This window comes from Dendrobium catenatum, unplaced genomic scaffold, assembly GCF_001605985.2.
Source record: "Dendrobium catenatum unplaced genomic scaffold, ASM160598v2 original_scaffold_4309, whole genome shotgun sequence".
NCBI classification, from domain to species: Eukaryota; Viridiplantae; Streptophyta; class Magnoliopsida; order Asparagales; family Orchidaceae; genus Dendrobium; species Dendrobium catenatum.
In genome coordinates, this window is record NW_021322770.1 from 176,387 (window position 1) to 199,367 (window position 22,981).

General features: G+C 35.9%; 1 protein-coding gene across 1 annotated transcript in view; it reads right to left on the reverse strand.

Moving 5' to 3' along the window:
• Positions 1-258: 258 nt before the first annotated feature.
• The window catches only part of LOC110107307, a 23,902-nt gene continuing 1,179 nt past the window's right edge, over positions 259-22,981 (reverse strand). Inside the window, exons 2-5 of the mRNA XM_028701500.1 lie at positions 6,865-7,300; positions 5,357-6,776; positions 5,122-5,268; positions 259-1,032 (exon numbers count right to left, since the gene is read on the reverse strand). Coding sequence (XP_028557333.1) covers positions 458-1,032; positions 5,122-5,268; positions 5,357-6,776; positions 6,865-6,912 — 2,190 coding nt within the window. The 5' untranslated portion in view covers positions 6,913-7,300 and the 3' untranslated portion in view covers positions 259-457. The remainder of the gene's footprint in view (positions 1,033-5,121; positions 5,269-5,356; positions 6,777-6,864; positions 7,301-22,981) is intronic.

A 22,981-nucleotide genomic window follows, 5' to 3' on the forward strand; every position in this document is an offset into this window, starting at 1 on the left:
AGAAGTGATCATTTTATTTATAATCTCAGATGTTTTATCATAATTGAGCTACAAGTATGTACTTTAACTCTTGTTCAAACTTTACAACTGAGTCTGATAATACACATAACTGAAATTCTCCAATTTATAAAGGGTGAAAGGAATGAATACTAACAAATGAAAGAAAGCCTACCTCCAATTATTTATCAACAGCTACGTACCATCATTTATTTCTGCGCAATAGCCATAACCTGCATGAAACAACAAACAAATAAGGAATTCATGCATGGGAGATTTCAACCCACTAAAAGAACCAACAAAGATACCCTGGAAATTACAAGACTGGTGCTGGCAGAAGTTTATTTCAAGGACCAGACTAGACTGCAAGCAGCATCTCTTTCATACAAGCCATAGTTCATCTGCTCTTGCAATTACAATTTGAAAAAGCCTCGAAGTACATCAGTGCTTCAGCTTCGCTTCATAGCATCATTAGTGTTGATACCAAGTGGTTTTTTGCCAGTATCCGAACGCAGCTTGGCTGGTTTAGTGAAGCAGGTGGCAGTTGCAACCGCACATGCCTTTCCTTGGAAGGCTTCCTTGATGGTGGTGGAGTAGCAAGAATTTGCTGTCCATTGTTTGATGCCAACAGGTTAAGGTCTGAGCCACGAGATCCCCTTTGTGAATTCTTGTGCTCAACTCTTAAGCCTCTATCAAACTGAGGTGAAGCAACAGCCGGAGCGGCACTGTCTGAAACTTCCTTTGAGCCCATTCGAATAGCCTGCTTGCTGTAGTAGACAAGATTAGGAAGAAGACCAAGAAGAAACTTTTTCAGCTGCTCATCTCCAACATTTTTCTGGGCAGGATTTCCCTCAAGATTTATTGCTTGCAAAGAGTCATAGTTAGCAGCTAGTTGTCCAAGGCCTTTAGAAGTAGAGATTTTGTTGAACCGCAAGTCTAAGGTGCTCAGTTTGAGGAGACGGTGCAGACCTTCTACCTCACTGATTTTATTACCAGCTAAATAAAGTTCCTTGAGTGAGGAACAGGAAGCTAAACCTTTATGATTAAGATCAATGGATTTTATCAGAAACAAATGCTAGATAAAATCTTGTTTGCCTTGGAAATTAAATTAGCATAAGAAAATGAGGCATTTCAATGTAGAAACAAAAAACCAATATGATGCAGAAGTGCAGCAATTTATTATTTTCATGGGTGTCTCTTGGAACTGTAGCAGGTTCTGTTTGACGCTACTTTCAGGGTTGTCGGTTTTGGGCGTACTCTTATTCATGGGAAATTTGAGGCAGTTGTTTTAAATTGACTATTTCTGATTAAAGTTGAATTATGAACTTGATTATATATATATATATATATATATCTTGATCGGGCACAAATCACGAGGCAATTTGAAATTGGAAACTTCTAAAATTAACTCCGGGACAATCCGAACTCCGATTTTTGTAAACTTATACTCAAACTGAACATCTCAAAAAGACAAGCCCAACAATGCCAAATTCAATCCCATTCGAGCCCAAATGGGTCCAAATCAAGGGCCGGAAGCACATTTAGAAGATTTAAAGCATAAATTGAATAACCAAATGATTTCTAAATGTGACTTGCTTATATAATAAATATAACCATGTCACATTATCTTAATCGGGCACGAATCACTAGACAATTTGAAATAGGAACTTGATTATTTATAATTGATATATCATTAAAAAAATTATCTTAATCGGGCACGAATCACTAGATAAATTGAAATATGAAACTTCTGAAATTAACTTCGGGACCATCCGAACTCCGATTTCAGCAAACTTATAGTCGAACTGAATGTTTCGAAAAGGCAAATCTAACAATGCCAAATTCAATCCAATCTGAAGCCCAAATGGGTTCAAATCAAGGGCCCGAAGCACATTTAGAAGGTTTAAAACATAAATTGGATAACCAAATGATTTCCAAATGTGACATGTTTATAGTCGAATCGAGGGGCAAATCCAACGAGCCCAAGATCGTAGAATTCAGACATTATTAAGGTGCTCAAATGCCCAATAAATAGTATAAGATCAAGGGAATCAATATCGGCCATTCATCCAAAACACTATAACCTACCCTTGATCTTCTCATTATTTGCTATAGCCCTTTTATGATATTCTGGATTTTATCATGTCTGCATTTGAAGTTTTTTTTTTTTTTTCATGATAAGCATGTTAAGGAAATTTAAAAACATCAAACAAGCTTCATGCATATTATACATAGCTATAATCATGGATTTTGTTATTCTCAAATTAATCCTCATTTATTTCAAATATAATATTGATGATGCAGGACTAAGTATGCTTTAGATGAATGAGGTAAGAACTTGCACGATTTAAGTAGGAGCAAATAATAATTAAACTGTTAGCCACTAAATGATGATGGAAAACGAAGGAGGGGTTGCTATGCTTAGGCCAAATCACAAACTAAGCACTTGAATCACCAAAATAATTTAGAAATTCAACAAGATGCAAATTAAGTAGCCATTCAATAAAATCTCTAAATTAATATTAAGGTTAAAAACATAGAAAGTAAACTCAAATCCTACGATTACTAAGCGGAGGCAGAGAGCGAAGCACGAATCCTTGCAATTAAATCACCACCTATAAGATTAGTGAAATAAGAAGATAAATGAATAAGAGAGAAGCTTGCCCTTGTTGATGACCGAAAACAATTTGCTACTGGACGTTGGTAAGTTGTTCTTCGATGGCTTCTAAAAGTGTGAAGATGATGCGCTCCAAATATTCTTCAACGGAGTTATCGACCTCCGGGTTGACATCGAAGAAGGTTGACTGGAGAATGTTGACGTTCCCTTGCTCGTCGTAAACGAATCCGGAGTCAAAATAGGAATCGGCCATTCATCGATTTCGAAGGGTTGAAGATGATCGTCATTACTTCCCTTGAAGGCTCCTATTGAGAGGGAGGAGCTTATCTTGAAAATTCACAAGGGAAAGAGGAAGAGAGGTGGCCGGTCAAGGGTGAGAGCATGGAGTATAATTTAGTTTCAGATTTTTAGAGGAGAGGAGAAGAGAAAACAGGTTTAGATTTGGGGAGGGGATTTAATTCAAATATTTTCTTAGTTAATCCCCTTGATTGAGAAGAAATAATGAGGGGAAAGAGAGAGGGGGCGTCGGGCAATAGAGAGGGAGAGGGTTTGATTTAATTCCAATGGGAGAGACTTTCTTTTGGAAAGAAATTAAATAGGTGGGGCATGGGCAATGTTTAAAATTGCGTATTCGGGTATTGATGCGTTTTTCATTCTTGAGGAGAGACGTAAGCCTCAAGGCATTTTGAGGCGTAAGCCTCAAAATCAAAAGATTGCGTAAACATAAAATGATAAAATTTTTATATACTAATGAGTGAATAATATAAAATATAAAAAAAGCATAAGAGATGAAGTGAAATCAAAATATCTCAATAATAAGACAACATGAAATATAAATCAACTCAAAATTCTATCTTTCCCAAATCCCGGTATTCTTTTCATTAACATATAATTCCAATTTACAAAAATAAATAGCAATGAAATATCACATAAGAACTCATAAGTCATCAGCACTGTTATCACTAAGGGGATCTTCATTTGAATCATCATTATGGAGAACTGCTCTTCCCCCTTCCTCCTCTCCTATAGAGTCCAATGTCGGGCATTTTCTTCAAGATTTATGTAAGTTTTAATATATATAGCTCCCAATTTAATTTAAAATTCAAATAGGAAGGGATTTGGAAACTTTCCTAAAATAGGATTTATATTTTAGTTAATAATTTCAAATTTAAATAAATTTGAATTTGTAATTATTTGAGTTACCTAAAATATGAAGAGCTAATTTAGGAAAGGTGTAATGGCAATTGATGAGGGAGGGGAAAAAAAAGGGGTGGTCGTCCGTTCGGTATAGGGATTTGGGTGAGAGGGGCGGCGGCTAGGTGGGAAAAAGGGATGGGTTAGGGTGGTGGTGGGATGAAGCCGACGGGTGGAGATTGGTGGACCGTGGCTTAGAGGAAGAGCAAAGGATGAAAATTAGAACAATAAAAGGTAAACTAACCACGAACCTAGATCTTCCAAGGCTGGTGGGTGATTTGAATCCCTTTCCAAGGGGTCTCTCTCCAATCTCTCTCAAACTATCACAAGAACTCAAACACGGAAATTTTTTATCATTTATTCATTAACTATGAAAAGAGAACATAAGGGCTATATATAGCCTCATATAATGGACTCAAAAACAAAAGACGACGATGCCTTTTGGGCTTACATATGATCACCCTTAAGTAAGGGGTAAAAGGGGAAAATAACTAAAAGTAAATACAAATATAAATAAATAAAAATAAATACATATGATGACTTAAAAATATATTGGCCCGATCGTGATCGTAGATCGGTGGCCGCGCCTCTGATAGATTTTCCAAGCTTCGATGTCCCTATCAATTGCTAAATGATATATGAGCCACAAAATGTGTGTTTTATATGTATCAATATATACCATATTATGAAAGGATGAATCAATGTTTATATCAATGCCAAGGAATGAGAAAAATTAGAACAATAAGGATGAAATTCAAAGAACAGGATATTATATGAGTTAAGTGAGCTAATTTTGATGGCTTATGCATAAGAGATGATTCTTAATACTAAATGTTTAAAATTGCACAATTTAAGGCTCGCCTTGCGGTCCGCCTCAGCACAATTACAGTAAAAAATGCCTCAATACATACTCCTTGAACTTTTTTTATGAGGCTTGCGCCTCATCTTGACTGAGACTTGCCTTAAGGTGTTCCTCACCTCGTTGGTTTGAGGTGTACACCTCACCTTATTTATATATATTTTTATTAAAATTTACCTAAAACCTAAACTAAATTCCTAAACAAATCATGCCTTCAAACCCAGTTGATGAAGTATATGAAACAGTTACAGTGCAAAGCTTAAATTTCCTAATAACTAGGATAAGCAGATGATTGGTATCAAATTAAAATAAAAATCTTCGCAGAATATTTATTTGAATCCCGCTTTCACAGGAAAAAAAAAAGCAATAGCGATGCAGAGACATTATAACATCCTAATCATCAGAATTAAAGGCTATAATTAAAAAATTGTAAATATTGAAAACAATACAATACCATGGCCAATTCTAGCTATTCGGTTATAGTTGAGGTCCAAAACACGAAGACGTGATAGATCACGGAGGCCTTCAATAGTTGATATGTTATTCTTTGACAAGTTCAACATGTGGAGGCCTTTTGGAAGACATCCTGGAGTTATCTGAACTGGGAAAACGAAGGAAAGAAAGTCATGCAGCATTTTGTGAAGCATACAGTGAGTTTGATATTAATGAGAATAATCAATAGACTATACCCAAAGCATTGCCTGATAAGTTTAGTACTCGCAAACTGATAAATGAACTAAGAACAGGGACTGCAACCAACCCAAGATTTGCCATTTGCGCTGATGAAGATGAGGAAGTCATGGAAGAGATATAATTGTAAGCTACCTCCATGGCCAGGTTGCTTCGAGTCTCAGATTTTGGGGGATCCACAGCAGCTAAAATTTGGGGTTCCTCTTTGGAAACAGTAGTAGAACTCGCTTCTTGTTCTTCAACAATAAGGTCACAATGGATATCAATCTGACTTATCCAATTTTCTACTCTCCTTATACTAAATTCTTGAGGGGTCAGTTGATCCCAATTGTCGTGAGAAGATTCCTGTTGGAACTCCCTTGTGATATTAGCATTACTTGCTTCAGATTTTCTCAAGGCGTCTGCAAAACTAAAATTACCTTTTGAGTTGCATGCAGCTTTATTATCCATGTCTAACTTCAACTTCAAGCATTTACCATCACTATCATTAAACTTAATGATTTTCCTTCTCACCAAACTGAGACCTCCCACTTCCTTATCATCATACCATGGAACTTTTCCAGTAACATCATCATGTAGGGGCAAATTAGAGTGATAACTAATGACATTTTTCTCAACAGTATCCCCAGAATCAAAATATTTTTCACCACTTTTATGTTCTGTTTCTAGTATATTCAAGTTATTTAGATCTGAAAAGGATCGAGACCTACGAAAAATGCTTCTATGCCTTGAGTCATTTTTGCCGTATTCAGTCTTATTTACTCTGAGGTTAGCCACGGAAAATGATCTTGATAAAGTAGGAATATGTTCTGATGAGCATCCAAAGTCAGCAACATCATCAACAGCCTTCTCAGCAATATCAGCATGCCAATCTGTATCAGGTTGCTTCAAAACTTCTATAGAGAAAAGTGTTTCATGATGCATGGGATCTGTAAGGACATCAAAGGATTTCATTAAGTCATTTTCCTTCTGATTCTGATAATCTTTCCTATCATTTTCATGGTGAAAAACCTCTGTAGAATTAGCATTATCAGATAACTCTGGAACTTCCTTCAATTTCCAACCGTTCAATAAACCATATGAAAATCCATGATCAATATCATCGTCCTCTGTGATATCATCGCCAGAGTAATCACTCCCTTCCTCCATAATGCTGCGTAGAGAATGACTTTTACGTATCAGTACTGTCTGTGGTATCTCATGGTTATCCTCAGGAATATTAACATTCAGGCTATCCGATCTCCAACAACCTTGCAGAGAGTAAGTAGATGTACTTCTCTCCACAGAGTTATAGGAAGAATTATAGTTGTCGATCAAAGGGTTCGATTTTACAGAATCTTTAACAAACTTTATTGATTCATCCTGAATTGCACTTTGATAATCTGTCTGCAATGTTCCAATAGAACGTTGAGCTACTTTCTGCATAAGTGGCAAGAAAGCTATGTTCATCACAAAGAAATTAAAACTTGAAACAATAACAAAAATACATGTAAAAAATCCAGCATACCTTTGATCTGCTGACTGGGGGAGTGGAGAAGCACGAAAATCTAACCATTTCAATTATAAAATAAAAATAACCTTTTAAACTTTGTTCCTTTTGATAGTGAAACTGGGATGAGAAGTAATATCAGGCTTATCCTTGACCAAAATAATGATTAGAGTCTATAAAATATAAAGTACTCCTTAATAGGAGGACTAGCTGGAGGGCCAGGAGGCCCAGCGCTACTCTACAGTTGATTAAAACTCAGGCACCGCTGATCTTAACCATAATCAAGCGACGGCAGTCTCTAGACAGATGACGACTTCGATGCCAGAAGCTCGAGTAAAGCGATCACCCGGTCATGATGGTCCCACACACACTTACAAGTGCGACAATAACATAAATATTTTACTGCGGCCAGACGGAGAAGAAAGCTTTATCAACTAGAGGGATACAGTCAAGCCTGAAATGTCCTTTTCTTAGTAATTGATTCAGGAATGATAAAAAGAAGATGAAGCATAGCATCCTATAAATTTATATGAATGAAGAGCATAAATGATAATCATTTTCAATTTATAATGGAAAAGTCTAAAAAATAGATAAGATAGAATCAATGAGAGTCAACCAGAAAGTACAGAAACTAAAGCGATTAAACAAATATGGAAATCAGGTTGCTAACTAAAAGAATATGGAGGAATCTAAATTTCTAGGAAAACATCAATTATCCCCTATTTAGTTCCCAACTGAAAAATATGATGCCAGGTAAGTCTAACTATTTCTCCTTCTGCCGTCTCTCATAGAAAAAAACATAAGCAACACAGTGATTTCCCAGAAATTTAAATTAAGCTAACAAGGAGACTATAAAACTAATTTAGCTTTTATAGGGAACAAGATCACAAACTGATTTTTATTGGAAATAAATTTCCTTATTTACAATTTAGTTCCTAACTGACGCGAGAAAATGCTAGGCAAGTTTAAACTACCTTTTTTTCATCCCCCATTGACAAACAACATCTGCGACATAACAATTACTCATTTAATTTTTTTACAGAACCAGCTTCATCAACATTTTTTTTTTCATTTTTAGAAGATTTATCTTGAAGTTAATAAACTAGCTCCCTGCTAATTGTAAATAATGTTATGTTTTATGTGTTAATTTGTCAGTGAAAATGTGTTGTTTTAGCTGTATTTGTGCAGAAAAATATAGAAAATGGAAAAATTTTCAAGTACCGGTACAATGCCGCGTTGTCGGACACAATACTGCCGCGAAGCCAAAATATGTGGACATGGAAGCACCCAGTCTCTGTCTAAACAACGCCGCAGCACCGGAGGATTCGGCGCCTCAAAAGCCAGTCTCTGTCTGGACAGAGCCGTAGCACCGGAGGAGTCAGCGCCGCAAAGCTCAGTCTCTGCTGAACAGCGTCGCGTCGCTAAAAGTCAACACCGCCAAGCCAAGGAAGTGCCACTTGAACGCCACAATACTCAATCGTCAGCAGCACCACATCGCTACAATTGTAACCGTTCAGGACATGTTCTGCCAGCAAAGCGATGCATCGATTCATTAAACAAATGGTCAATGCCAGTAAGCGCCGCATCGGAGAAAACCCTTCAGAGTTGCGGCATTAGTTCATTTTATGGGTGTTGTGACGCAAGTGTCTCGAGGGCCACGGTGTCAGAATCTGTTTTCTGTATTTTCTATAAATAGCACACTTGTAATGTCTATAAGAGAGTTCATTCATTTAGTAAAAGTCTGACTTCAGAGCGTCTCTATGAAATTTTCTTATGAGTGATAACTAAGAAAATTTAGAGAACGCTAGATCCACTTCATTAGAGTGTTTGGTCAGGTTTGTGGAAGCAAATTTGTAAGTTCAAGGAGGAGTGTATAGGAGATTGTTGAACTATATGGTGATATCTTTTCTTCTGTACTTCCTTTCTTTTATGTAATTAATGAAAATGAGTTTACTTCATTTGTTCTTCATGTATGACTAAATTTTCTAATTTTTGATTGATAATGTAAATTAAATATGGAGTAATACTGATTTCTCTTAATCTTTAAAGTAATGATATGATATTTTCAATATATCAGGTTTTTATTTAATGCACATAGTGGTCATATGTGTAGTTAATATCAGGTGTAATGTGGAGTACAAGACTAGAAAAGTAGACACAACCAGGTATATTGGATTGGTATGATGCAAGCATAGGCATAGTGCTTGTTATCTATCAAATTTTTAGAGATAGATTGTCATGAAGGGATAATTAACAGTACATGATTTACTCACTTTTCTAAAATTTTTATAGGATGACAAATTATAAGAGTTTAGAGTGATATTGAGAGTGGAATAAGTTATGCCCTTCCTTTGTCTCTTTACGCTTAACATAGATGATGCATATGCTCTGAATAATATCACATTAAAAAGAGAATAATTAAGAAACATATTAATTTACATTTTATCAATCCAAAATATTTTATCATATAAGGGTATCCATTATTTTGATAATATTTTTTACAAAAGTGATTGAATCTCTACAAGCCCTTATTCTTATTGAGTAGGATAATTATTGTAATTGTAGCAAACAATACTAGTATTTGTAAGTAAACATTCTTCCTCGTGGAATCGATACTCTACTCTATCACTATATTACTTGATTCGACACGTATATTTGCATATATTAAGTGGGGTTTTATAAATTTTTATATTAAAGAAAACTTAAGCATTATTTAGGAATTGATAGAGACATAATCATTTTCATGATTCTTCAAGTTACTCTACCGCCCCCGGTCACTCCCTAAAACATAAATATAAATTCAAAGCATGATTTTTGAAGCCTAGCCACCCATTTGATCAGTTGAACTGCTGACCCTGGATTCAAGCATAGTCTTTGGGTTTGACAATTTCAACGTTAAATTATATTGCCAAAATTTTCTCCCATCAAATATGTAGAAGATATGATCAAGTCTCCCATTTCTTATAACTATTTAATTGAGATTTGCATAGATGTAATTAAATCCTTTTAGTGAGGCTATGAAATCATTTGTAGATTTGTGAAAATGATGTAATCTTGCAAATTAATTGTAGGTTGCCTGTTTACGCTTTTGATAGCGTCTTTAGAAATAAAGATTGGCATCCCATAGTAGAAAGAAAATGAAGAGAAATGAAGAGAAGTTGTCGAGTTCTCTTCTCCACTAGGACAAAGGGGCTAGGTGGTTTCCATTCAGCAACACAGTAGCAAGACACTGACATGCGTCTTCCCCGAAGAAAGAAGTCAGCAAAATCCTTCTTCATTGGTTTCCTGCTTCCTCACTTTAGCCTTAGTCGCCATAGTGGAAAGTTGTATTTTATCACTGTGAGCATCAATTAAAGCAAGGGCATTCTATGCTCTTCATTATATATAGCAAGCAGTAACTTTAAGTCATCTCTATATATGAAAAAAAAAATCTTTGTGTACCACTTCTAAAGCTTAGCAAAAATATTTGATGTTTGTGTGATCGTGGATGCAGGTGAAGCTTAGTGTTTGTGAACACTTGTGTTCCTTCTCTTATCTTTGCCTGATTTTTGTTCGATGTTTTATCACTATCTTAACAATCAGTATTTAAGCCATAATTTAAAAAGCTATCAAATACAAACACAAAGGATGGAAGATTAAGATTGACAAGTTTAATGGTTAAAATTTGGTGTTCTAGAAGATGCAGATAGAGTACTAACGAAATTAGAGATTTTATCCTTGATGAGAAAATCAGGTGACAAAAAAAAGAGAATGTACACTAACTTCTATTTTAAATGTGGACAACATGAAAAGGTCATAAAAAAAACAATAAAAAATAAGGGAAGATCAAATTTTTATTCTAAGAATTAATAATCAAATCATAATAAATTCAAGACGAGATCATATGAGAGGATGCTATTACATTACCATTACTTTATGTTGGATGAGAGAGATCGAAATGGTATTACATTACCATTACTTTATGTTGAAAATATAGAAGAAAAGGACTTCAATACTTCTTATTCGTTTGAAGAAGTGACAAGAACAAAATTGATAGGAGAAACATGCCTTAGAGGACTTAGAATAGAGATAAGTAAACTAGTCTAAGAGAGAAAAAAAATGAAAAATAGTAACTATGGATACAGGGAATTAAATGCATAATATTACTCTTCTACAAATAGAGATACTTAGAGATTGCTTCCTAGATTGATAGTTGCAGTATGATTTCCGTAATATTTGGAGTGCTGCCAAGCATATTGGAGCTTGCCTGAAATGGAACTTGGAATGTAGGAAAGAAGACTGCCATTTCTATTTCTACGTTATGGATTATTGGGCTGCTAAAGAAGACTTTCAAAAATGGATGCATGATTTCCATATTCTATGAGACAGAGAGAGGATATAACATAGAAGAGTGGAAGCAGAGTTTTACAGTAGTTTGGTCCGAAGAGATGTGAAACGTACATGCAAGAATGATTAACTTAAGAAAATTTGCACGCTTAATATTCTTAGAACACATAATTGTATCTTAATGGTGAATTTAAACGACGCAATAAAACACAAAGAGCGGCAAGACAAGTTTAGGCCGAATCACGTGCGTGAAAGTTAAGATCGGAAAACAATCAAGTTAATCTAACGTTGCATACATGAATGGTTTCAACAATAAATCCCTATGCTAACAATAAGATTAGTACTATGAAATGACCATCACACATTTCTACTAAACACTAAGCTTTAGCGGAGAATAATTGGCATGATCGTCATAAATCATATTAAAACTATAATTGATGAGTAAACTAAGGAGATAAGAGAATTGGAGGGGAGTTTACCCAAAAATCAGAAAATAATCAGTTCCCGCGGCTGTCGGAAGACTTGGGAAGAAGTAGGAGGCATTCAAGAACCTTCCTGAAGGTGTATTCAGCGGTCTCGAATGTCCAGACAGTGTTTGAAGACCTTCTAGCAGGCTGGACAGCAAGAAAACACGTTCCAAATCTCCTAAACAGCAGGTTTTAGGTGCTTGAAATGCAAAACAGCAGACATGAGATGTCTGGACAGCAATAGGTTGAATTCTGGGGCTGGCTAGCTAGTGTGGAACTGCAGAGATCTGCTGGACAGTAGTTTACCAACATGCAGAATTCTGGATAGCAATCCCGTTCAAGAAATACATCAGGTTTTCGTGATCAGTTGGAGGGAACGGAGTGGTGTAAGGGATTAGGAGTTCCCTTGCAGCTCTCTCCTCCTCAGGAATTAATTTTGAGAGCTAGGGAGAGAGGTATACAGTTAGAGAGAGGGGGAGGGAAAGTAATCACAAAATATGGGATTAATTTCATATTTTAAGTGGATTTGGCAGGATTTAATTTGAGTTTTGAATTCAAATTAAAGTGGGAATTAATGGATCCTTGTTTGGAGCCATGATTTAAGCTTCCTCAATTAACAGCGGAGGAGTAATAGGCGGCCAAAAGAAGAGAGAGAGAGAGAGAGAGAGAGAGAGAGAGGAGGGATTTGGGGAGAAGATTTGTAACTTCCAAATCAATTTATGTCATTAGGAAAAGAATGACAACTCAAATTTAATTTGAAATTCAAATAGACTTGGAGTTATGCACTTTTACTAATTTAGATTTGCAAATAATAAAAGTTTTTGAAATTTGAATTTCAATTTCAAATTGAGGAAAGGACTAATAAATCCAATTTGATTTATTTTGAATTGAATTCATGATTATATTTTCCTAATTTGGGATTTCCTAATGGAAAGAATCTAAATTCGAATTTGAATTTTAAATGAATTCAAATTTTCCTCTCATGCTTGAAGCTAAATTAGGAAGTCATTATGGTGATTGAAATCATTCATAATGAGGAAAATTATGGGGTGGGGGGGGGGGGCGGAAAGGGAAAGGGGGCGGCTAGGTGCGGGTGTGGCTAGGTAGGTGGGTGGATTTAGCGTGAGCTAGAAGATGAATTGGGTGGAGGAGGTTGAGCCACCAGTGGTGGGGAGGTTGGAAGGGGTGGTGGATCGAGTGGGGGAGAAAAGAGATGAAAGAAAAATACGAATAAGATAAAAGTAAACTAACGAACTCACAAAGAGATCGTAAAACCGCGAACCTTGGAATCCACCAAAGATTGACGGGTATTGTGATCACCCTCTTCAGGTCTCTCCTCTCATGAACTCACAAAGAGATCAATCTCCTATCATGAACTCACTAAGAGATCAGACAAGTAGAATAAAAATTTTCATTAACAATTCATCATCTCAAAATACAAAACAACTAGCCTATAAATAGGCCTCATGAAAAGAAAAGAAATAAAAGACTAAATTACCCTTCGGGCTACAATACTACATGACCACCCGTAAGGGTATAAAGGGAAAAACAATAATATAAAATAAACTAGTACAGAAAATATATAAATAAATAACTCAAGATCGTAGCCGTTGATCTCGGATGTCCTCATCAGAAGACCTCCGTCGAATATAAGAGCAATCAAAGGAAAATGAGCATTATATTATTAACCAAGTGCAGTAGAGATGTCCCTGAAGTTTTGAGAGCTTTCCTAAAAGCGCCATGAAGAAAGTGAGATGAAATATAATTGGGAGAAGTTGCATTTGAGACAAAAACACATAGTATAAATAATTATATCATGTGGGAAGAAGAAGAAGAAGAAAAGAAATAATGTCGGCATCTAGATCTTCTAGAGAATGTAAAGGATTCTGTGGAGGATTTTGATGAGCTTCAAAAAAGCTGCTAATGTGGTGAACAAACTTAAAGAGCCTCTTGAAAGTTTAAGGGACAATAAAAAAGGAACTTTTATCACATCCGGTGCAAGGACGTAGAGGAACGTCCGGTCGGAGCTAAATTTTCGCAAAAAAACTCGGTATTTTCTCGGTACAACTAGGTATTATTTGATAATAACGATGAATACCGCTCTTTGAAGACCAATACCGAGTTATACCGAGCTATATCGAGAAATACCGAGTTGTACCGAGTTTTTTCTAGGAAAAACTCGGTACAACTTTTGTATAACTCGGTATTGCTCAAGATAGCTCGAAAAAACTCGGTATTGGGTCTTCACATGATGTTATTCATCGTTATTATTTGATATTGCTCGGTGTTTACTCGGTACAACTCGGTATTTGACGTGAATTTGCCTCCGACCGGACGTTCCTCTACGTCCGGTCGGAGGACGTAATAATTGTTCATAAAAAGGGTACATTAGACAAGCGCGTAAAAGTTATAGCAAAATAGCTCGTCTCCCACACAAATGCTAGTAGATGAGCAATATAATTACGATCAGTAATATGATGACGGGGTATTTATAACACCTTTGAACAATGCAGCAAGTAGCTCCACGATGATGGTGGCTTAATAGAGCTAGGTAGTTGCAACAAGTAGATCGTGTGGCGAGCGTAATGGGGTAGCGGGCTTGGCGTGTGCAATTATACGATGGAGTATTGAATCTAGAGCCGCATGTGCACAGCAGGATGTGATGACACAATGGAGCAGGAGAGCAATTGATGAGATGGACATTCTACCATAGAACCCATAATGGAATGGAGTAGTTAGGCAACGTTAACACATCGAGGTCCTTTAAAAGTGGCAAGTGAACTGAGAAAGATAGGCTCTCCTTGCTGCAAAAATTAATACATTGTACCAACTCCTGCACAAGCTCTTGTAATCATGCTATGTAAAAAATGCATGTCTGAGATGAATAACAAACGTAGTTGGACATTGCATCGTAAGCTTGCTTAAGAAGAAACATGACAGAGAGTATTAATCAGTAAAGTAGGGAGATTGTTGAGACTATTGAGAGAATTAACAGTGAGAAAATGCTGAAAGACATTCCTGAGATGAGTCCCTAAAATCCATCCACCAAAGGCATTCTCAATAGGTGCTCCCAAGAGGACCTTTTGAAACATGCTTTTATAAAAAGTTTCTTGATGGCAAGGCCCAATTGTGCTATTGACGACTTAAATCACTTATTATTACAGTGAGATTGTATCGAACTCTGAGCAATCTTTTGGATTCACACTTTCCCCTCATTTTGAATCATTATAAGTGTAAAACGTCAGGCTTAAAAAATGTACCTTCTTCATCCCCACAAATTCCAAATCTTAGCAAGTTGCTATAGATTTCCCTGTTCCAAGCTTCAAAAAAAAAAAAGGACATTTGAATCAAGTGTTCTTCAAACAGTTTAAGGCGTAGAAGCTTTATGACGCGAAGGATGTTGCCACCATAGCAGCCTCAACTATTTTTAAGGTTACTGGCAAACCCACCCTAGTTTATCTTTAAGTCTCGCGGTTGTAAACCATAATGTGCAGGCGAGGAACCTGAAGGCAATTTTGTCAAAAAAATTAAGATGGGTTAACGTTTACACAACATAGGAAATTTAACGAAAAAAGATGTTAGTAGGTAGAATCAATGTGTAAGCTATAGGAATCGAAAGGGCTATATACCAAAGGAAACTTCATGGAAGTTGTGACTAAGAACTTGGTGTAGTCAAGTGAGCATCGCATGAAACGCTGGGGAGAAGTGACCACGGAAGAAGCACTAACGATCAATCCTGAATAGTTTGGCTAAGGCTACTGACATGGATGATAATGAATGGCTCAAACTTCAAGAGAAAAAGGTTACCTCGTTACATGTTAGTTCAAATTTCAAAAACAAGCACAATACATAGTTAAAAGTGGCACCCGACATCACACATACGACAAAAGTTCAAAAAAACAGCGATAATCTCAATTCTAGATGAAAAGAAAAACGACAAACTTTGAATGAATTTATAGATTGTGCATGGAACAAGCATTACCAAGCATATAAAGGAGAGCCTCTTCCCTTTGCCCGCTTCATGATTCCCGATCAATTCATCAAAACCACGAAGTCCAAGAACTCCAAGGTCGATCTCATAACCAAATACAAAAGCAAGAAAACGAGAAAAGATGAATGGATGAAAAGGACGAACCTTGCATCCGCCAGGTAGGATAAAAGGCTTCGCGAGACAGCTCGTCCAAAGCAGGAAAGCGTGGATTGTCAAAAGAAAGGAGAAATGAGACAATGTAAGACTGATTCTGTTGTTGGTCAACAAAGAATAGAAAGGGAAATCCTATTTATAGGGATGCCAGCATCGTAGGCGAAAGGGGGGACTCGGCCGTTGCCGTTTCCGCGCCAAACCCTAACAGCGACGGATTTGGCGTTTTTTTAACTATTAGTAAAACAAGGGGGGGAGGGGGTTTAGTTTTGACTATTTATAATATATTAAAAAATGTAAAAATAAAATAAAATTTATAATCATTTATTTGATTTCTAAAGTTAATATAGCCATTGAAAATTTATTTTTAAAGAATTTTTGTGCATATTCAATTATAATTATTACAAATTAATAAATTAAGAATCTTACATGTATTATTATTTCTTAAATTATCCTGTGATATAAAATATCTAATAAAATATGAGTAAAATTAGAATTAATAGAATTATTAAATAAATAATGTATATTATTGCTTATACCAAATATTTTTTTCTTAATTTCTTGACAATGCGGGATTGTTTGGTTTGTTTTATTTTGGATGTAAAGCATATAAATTGGAAGGTTTTAAAAATATAGGTGTTTAAATGTAAAAAAATGAAGAATTTGAAATTTATCATTCAATTCATTTCTTATGAATTGTAAAATCAATTGATTTGGCTTATTTTTTAATACAACATTCAAGTCATTGTTGTTGCCACCTGCTGATGCTTTTGGTGTCACTTGCCATCAAAGATAGCAGTCGAAAATCTCTACTGCCTTTTGTTGTCGCCTCCACCATCACGGCCACTAACTTTTGTCACCACTTGTCACCCACCACCATTGTCATAGACACTGATAGTCACCACCAACTATCTCCAATACAAGTCATTATTACCGCTACTATCCACCACCCCACTAGGTCAAGCATTTTGTAAGCCATAGGAATGTTTTTAGTTTCTACGCATTGCCCTTGCTCACTACTATGTAGTTGCATTGTTGACCAGCATTTTTAGACTTTGTGCTAAATTCATCTTACTTTAAATCAAATATAAGTAAATAATCTGATATCTTTATTTTAAAGTTAACTAAATAATTCTAAAATATTTCAAACACACTAGATTGATGCTTAACTTATCTATAAGAGAAGAAAAAAAGTTCTAAATATAAGTGATACGTAACCAAAAATAATTTTGATTAGACATAAATCTTGGACATATCCAATTTAGAAACTTCCAAAATTAAATTTGTGATCATCTAAACTCTCATTTCAGCTAACTTATAGCTAGGGCTGCAAACGAACCGAACCGAGCTTCATCCTATTCGTGTTCGAGCTCGTTAGCCAAAACCGTGCTCATGCTCTGCTCGAAGCTCGTCGAGCTTCTTGGACTGTTATTCGAGTTTGAGCTCGTTTAAAACCAACTTGTTCGAGCTCGGCTTGTGTTCAGTTTGAGCTCGTTTATTTTCAAGTTAATCGAGCCTCTTATCGAGCGGCTAGTTTAACCGAGTCGAGCCCGCTCAAAATTCACAAAATATTTCTTTTATTCAAACCGAGCCTAGCCAATCTACCAACACTGGCCAGCACATTTTGTAGACTAGTATCTAACCCAACCCGACTAGTCCCTCTGCTGCCCGCTTTTCAATTACCAATGACCACATATATATATTTTTTATACATCAACGTCGTCGATTTCCAGGCAGTGTGGGACTAAACTCCCTTCAACAATTTTTTTTTTCTGTGGTCACGGAGAAGAGAGAGACGCAGGTGTGGTCTGTTTAAGTAAAAACATTGCTATTTAAGTAAAATATATTTTTTTTTGTTTTGTTTTTTTATACAGCATAATCGAGTTTCTTAATGAGCATGTTCACGAGCTCTAAACAATCTTGTTCGTGAACATAAATGACCGAACGTTAGGGTGTTCAAGATTGTTTATTTAACTATCGAGTGTTATCAAAGTTGTTCAAGCTTGTTCATTTACATTATCAAATGAACATAAATGAGCTCTTATCGAGCCAAGCCACGAGTAGCTCGTCGAACACTCGGTTCACTAGCAGCCCTACTTATAGCCAAACTGAATGTCTCAAAGAGACTAACCCAACCACACCAAAATCGGTCCAATATTTGCCAAAATGGGGCCAAATCACATTTGAAAGGTTCAAAACATAAACTATATGATTAAATGATATTTAAATATAGCATGCTTATAGTCGAATCTAGCGGTTCGACGAGAAGAATTCAACGAGCCCAAGGTTACCTAATTATGACATCATTTGGGCACATAAATGCTTGAAAAATACTCTATAACCGATAGGATCAATATGGGTTGTCCGAGGGAGCACTCTACATTTACCCTAGATTTTCTCCATATTTATGGGGCATGCCACTCTAAAAAATCTATAAATAAACCCCCACTTTCCACATGAAGGAGGGATTGAACTTTTGTAAGCTTGGATCTTTGGTTAGAGATGAAAGAGAGCTCTGAGACTTCTAAAAACCTAGAGTTTTACCTAAGTACCATCGATGGTGAACTTCCATCGACCACCACCAGACCACCATTAGCCTCCAACATCGTTTGACCATCGCCTTTCATCGAACATTGTTAAATCACTACCCGTTCACTAATCATTGTCGGACTTCCACCCAGCTGTCGACTACTGCCTGATCATCATTGGACCATTTCATAGCTGCCGACCGCCACTAGACCACCTCCAAGATGCCGACCATTGTTGAACTTCCACCCAATTGCAAATTATAGTCGAACTTCCGTCGGACCATCTTCCGACCATCATCGCTCGCCAACTACAATCCCTCCGACCACCATTATCTACCAACTACGGTCCCTCCTATGATACGCCAGAATCTATTTTGAAAGAATTATTATTTTATCTTTTAATAAACAACAACCAGAGTTGCCTAATTTCTTTTATCAATATAAATAGCAGTGAAAATAAAATTATCAATCAAAATATCAATATATACATATGTATTCATTTCTAAAATTCATGTATATTACTCAGAACTCAGGATCTATACAATCATATAATAACTAATATGTCATGTATATAAAATAATAGCTAAAATAACAAGAACTTTCTTGAAGGATTCAGGTCAATCTCACACTCCTACTCTTTTATCCCAACCTAAAATCATTCAATCACATATAATGAGCTCAAGAGCCCAACAAATAACCAAATCCTACAATTGAACTCAATACAATTAAGGTAAATAAGCAATGTGCATGTCAATATTCAAATCATAACAATAATATTAATATGATCAGTGAATCAATGCATAAACAATAAAACTTTTATGCAGTAACGATAAAGTCTATAAATGGTAAAATAATATGGTATAGAAGCCAGTAAAATAGTTCAATAAAGAAATCAGTGAGCCAGTACGTGTGTTGAATTAATAAAGCAACTACCGTATAAGCACTATCAATCAATAAAGAAATCGTATAAAGTTGTAAAACTACGGCATCCATAAAGACTATCAAAATAATATCAATATAGTAAAATCCTATAACTATATATCAGTGCCGAAAAATTATGAAAAAGTAAATGTAATTAAATCACTATAATATTTATATTATAACAAAGAATATTTATGATTTGAACTTATAACAACTTCTAAAAAAAAATTTCGTAGGGTCAAAATACGGGTCATTACACATTTACACCCCCAACCACCGTCAACCACTAACAATGGTCCTTCTAACCATTGTTGCCCGCTGACTACAGTCCCTCTGACCACCACCGCCCGCTGACTATATTCTGAGTTTGTCCCTCTGACCTCCGTCATCTATCAACCACGGTCCATCCGACCTTCGTCACTCGTCAACTACGGTCTCTTTATCTTTCGTCACCCACATACTATGATCCCTTTGATCATTGATGCCCATCGACTATGGTCCCTGTAACCATCGTTGCTCATCAACTACAATCCCTCTGACTGTAATAGCCAAAACTTTTAACTATTGAGTTATTGTCCACTTTGTCCTAAGGGTCTCACGATTTTGTCATGTTTGTATACCTTAATAGGAGGTGAACCATCCCAAAATTTTTTTGGAAGAGTACACTTAACTGCATAATTTCTTAATGCAAATTCAACCATTAAATCAAAAGATACCTCAATATTTAAGAGTTTAGCTTCTTTTACTTAAGAGGTTTCATACTAACCTTCGTCGCCTATCGACTACGGTCATTTTAACCACAGTTGCCCATCAGCAACGGTCTTACCGACCAAACGAACAAATCAATACTCTCTTGAGAATAACTCTCATATCACTAGATTCTTCCAACTCCCACAATATAATGTACTTCAAATTCAACTATAAATATTAGTGAATTCATTTCAACTGGGCTAAGCCCTCGTGGCTTTTCTCCCTTTAAAGATTTTTCACGTAAAAATTATAATGTCTCTTATGACTCTTGTACCCTCTCTCTTATATGTTTATATGTTGAATCTTCACATAAAGCTCAAATGCTAAACATTATATCTCTCTTCTGTCACGAATATTTCAAGACTCAAAAGTTTGGCATCATATGTGGGAAATGATCCTTGGGTGGGGAGCAACCTTTACTTCAACCTTGAAAGGTTGTTCATGTTAAAACTCAGGGCATGGTTGAAGTGAGTTAGTCCCTCTATCATGATTTATTATCAAGTCCGAAATATGTCCTTCAATATTAAGGGCAACATCACTACAATAATAAGTATGTATTATCTCTCATCAACTATCAGCCATTACTACATTAATTATGTGGGAAACACTTCTTGGCTGGGGGCAATTCTTGCTTCAATCTCGAGAGTTCGATCACGTCAACATCTTGGGTATGGTTGAAGCAAGATAGACCCTTTATCATGGCTTTTATCATGTTTGAAAGAAGTTCTTCAACATTGAGGATAACTTCATTACAACAACATGCTTGTATTATTCTATCACATCTCAATCATCAGTTATTACTAGTTCAATTCCATAGGAAGCAGATTTAGATAGAGGGGCAACCTTGGTTGCAATCTAAATTATGGTTATGGTCAAGAAAGTTCCTTTAATATTTTAATTATCTAAAAATAATCTTGCCCGCAATTATTTATCATAAAGCTTCTCACAAATATAATAAGGCTTCAAATGAATCATAAACTCCATATGGTCTACAGATGGACTTCTTCTCTTTGGATAAGGTCATAATCTTGACCTCAAAAAGACAGTAATGGTCTAAAGATAGTCCATTCTTCATCTTTGATTTGAGATACACACGGCATTTGCCCCCTCCCAATCAGGGCATAATCGATTCCAGGGGGATTCGATTCAATCTCTTCCACACAAGTTAATGTCATCGAGCAATGCTTTGACATATAACATAAATAGGTCAAATATCCTTGGTGGATTCCCTTCACATCTTATATATAAGTTAATGCTATCAATAAAATTTTTGGCAAATAATCTTAGATATGTTAAACTTCTTAGTTGATTCCCTCGACCTCTTACATACATGTTATTGCCATCAATCAATATTTTGACAAACAACCTCGAATAGGTCAAACAACATTTGTGGATCACTCTCAAGTTTTTCTTTACAGGTTAACATCATCCAGTAATACTCTAAAAAATGATCTTAAAAAAGTCAAATATCATTGTTGGATTCCTCCCGATCTCTTCCACATATTGGATTTATCTTGACTAGTTAATGCCATCAAGTAATACTTTGATAAGTAACCTCAGAGAGGTCAAACATCTTTGATAGATTTCTCTTGACCTCTTTTATATAGCACTTTAAAGGATCTCTTTTACCCCTTCTTATAAAAAATATCAGAGTTTTGTCTTCATCAGGCCTACACACAATTAATATTGTAGTGTGTTGTTACGCAGCTACCACCAACACACCACCTAACCCCCTTTATTAAGTTATTCATTGTCTATCACTGGCAGCATGGATGTCTACTTCCTTTAATAAAATAAAACTAGACCATCACTATCATCGACCCATCGCCTGGAGACTAATGTTGTCCCTTTGCCTCTTAGACTTTTATTGGGCAATCGTCCGTCCATCGATCGTCGCCCAACCACCGTCTTCAACCCTTCACCTCCTAACATGCATCATTAGTCCCTTACTTGATTACCATCATTGGCACACCCTCCAATTATCGATGTCAACACATCCATGTATTTTCCTATGTAAGAGAGCCAAGTTCTAATTTCATCAACACCACCAATATTTAATCTCTTGTAGGAATATTTTTCCCCTGCTAGGGGAGAGCTGAAACCAACATAAGAGTACGAGGTGGCCACCAGATCTTAATCAGCTCTCCATAATATTTAAACTCTTGTTGAACAATTTTCCTCCCATCGAAAGTAAACTAGAGCTCACATAAGAGAAACGATTCTTGATTGCCGTCACCGCCCTTACACTCTTGCTTGACAAATTCTTCCCCCACTGGGAGAGAACTAGAGCCCACATAAGTGTACGTACTGGCTCTTGATCGTCTCTGCCTTCGATATTAAACTCTTATTGGAAATTTTTTCACATCTCGGGAGAGAATTGGAGCCCACATAAGAGTATTGGATCTTGACTGTCATCCTCGCCGTAATTTAAACTCTCGTTGGATAGTTTTTCCCCACCGGGAGAGAACTTGAGCCCGTAATAGACTACTGGGTCTTGACTGCCTTCAAAAGCCACCAATTTTTGTATGTCCATTTTCCCTGTATTTATAGAAAAATTCTGAACTATTTCAAGAGATTTTTACCTTTTTCCCCAACCCAAAGGGGTCTATTTAAAGATCCAAGAGGAATATTTTTTTAAAATATTTTTCATTATTTTTTTAGGATTTTTTTTGCATATTTATTAAATTAAAAAATTAAAAAATTTTCTTTTTTAAATAAATCAAAAAAGAAAAAAAATATTACATTTAAATATATATATATATATATATATTATTTTCTTTCTGAAAAATATATTGAATTTTTCAAAAAAAAGTAGGATTCTTTTCCAGATTTTTCTATCTTTTTAAAACATTTAAAACATAATTAATAAATAATAAAGTTAGTTATAAAAAAAAATGTTGTGCGACCTTAGGGCAACTCCAATGGAACTTTTCTCCAACCGACCGCCATTTTTGACGTCATTTGATCGCGGATGAACAGTGCGACGCCAATATTGGCGTTGC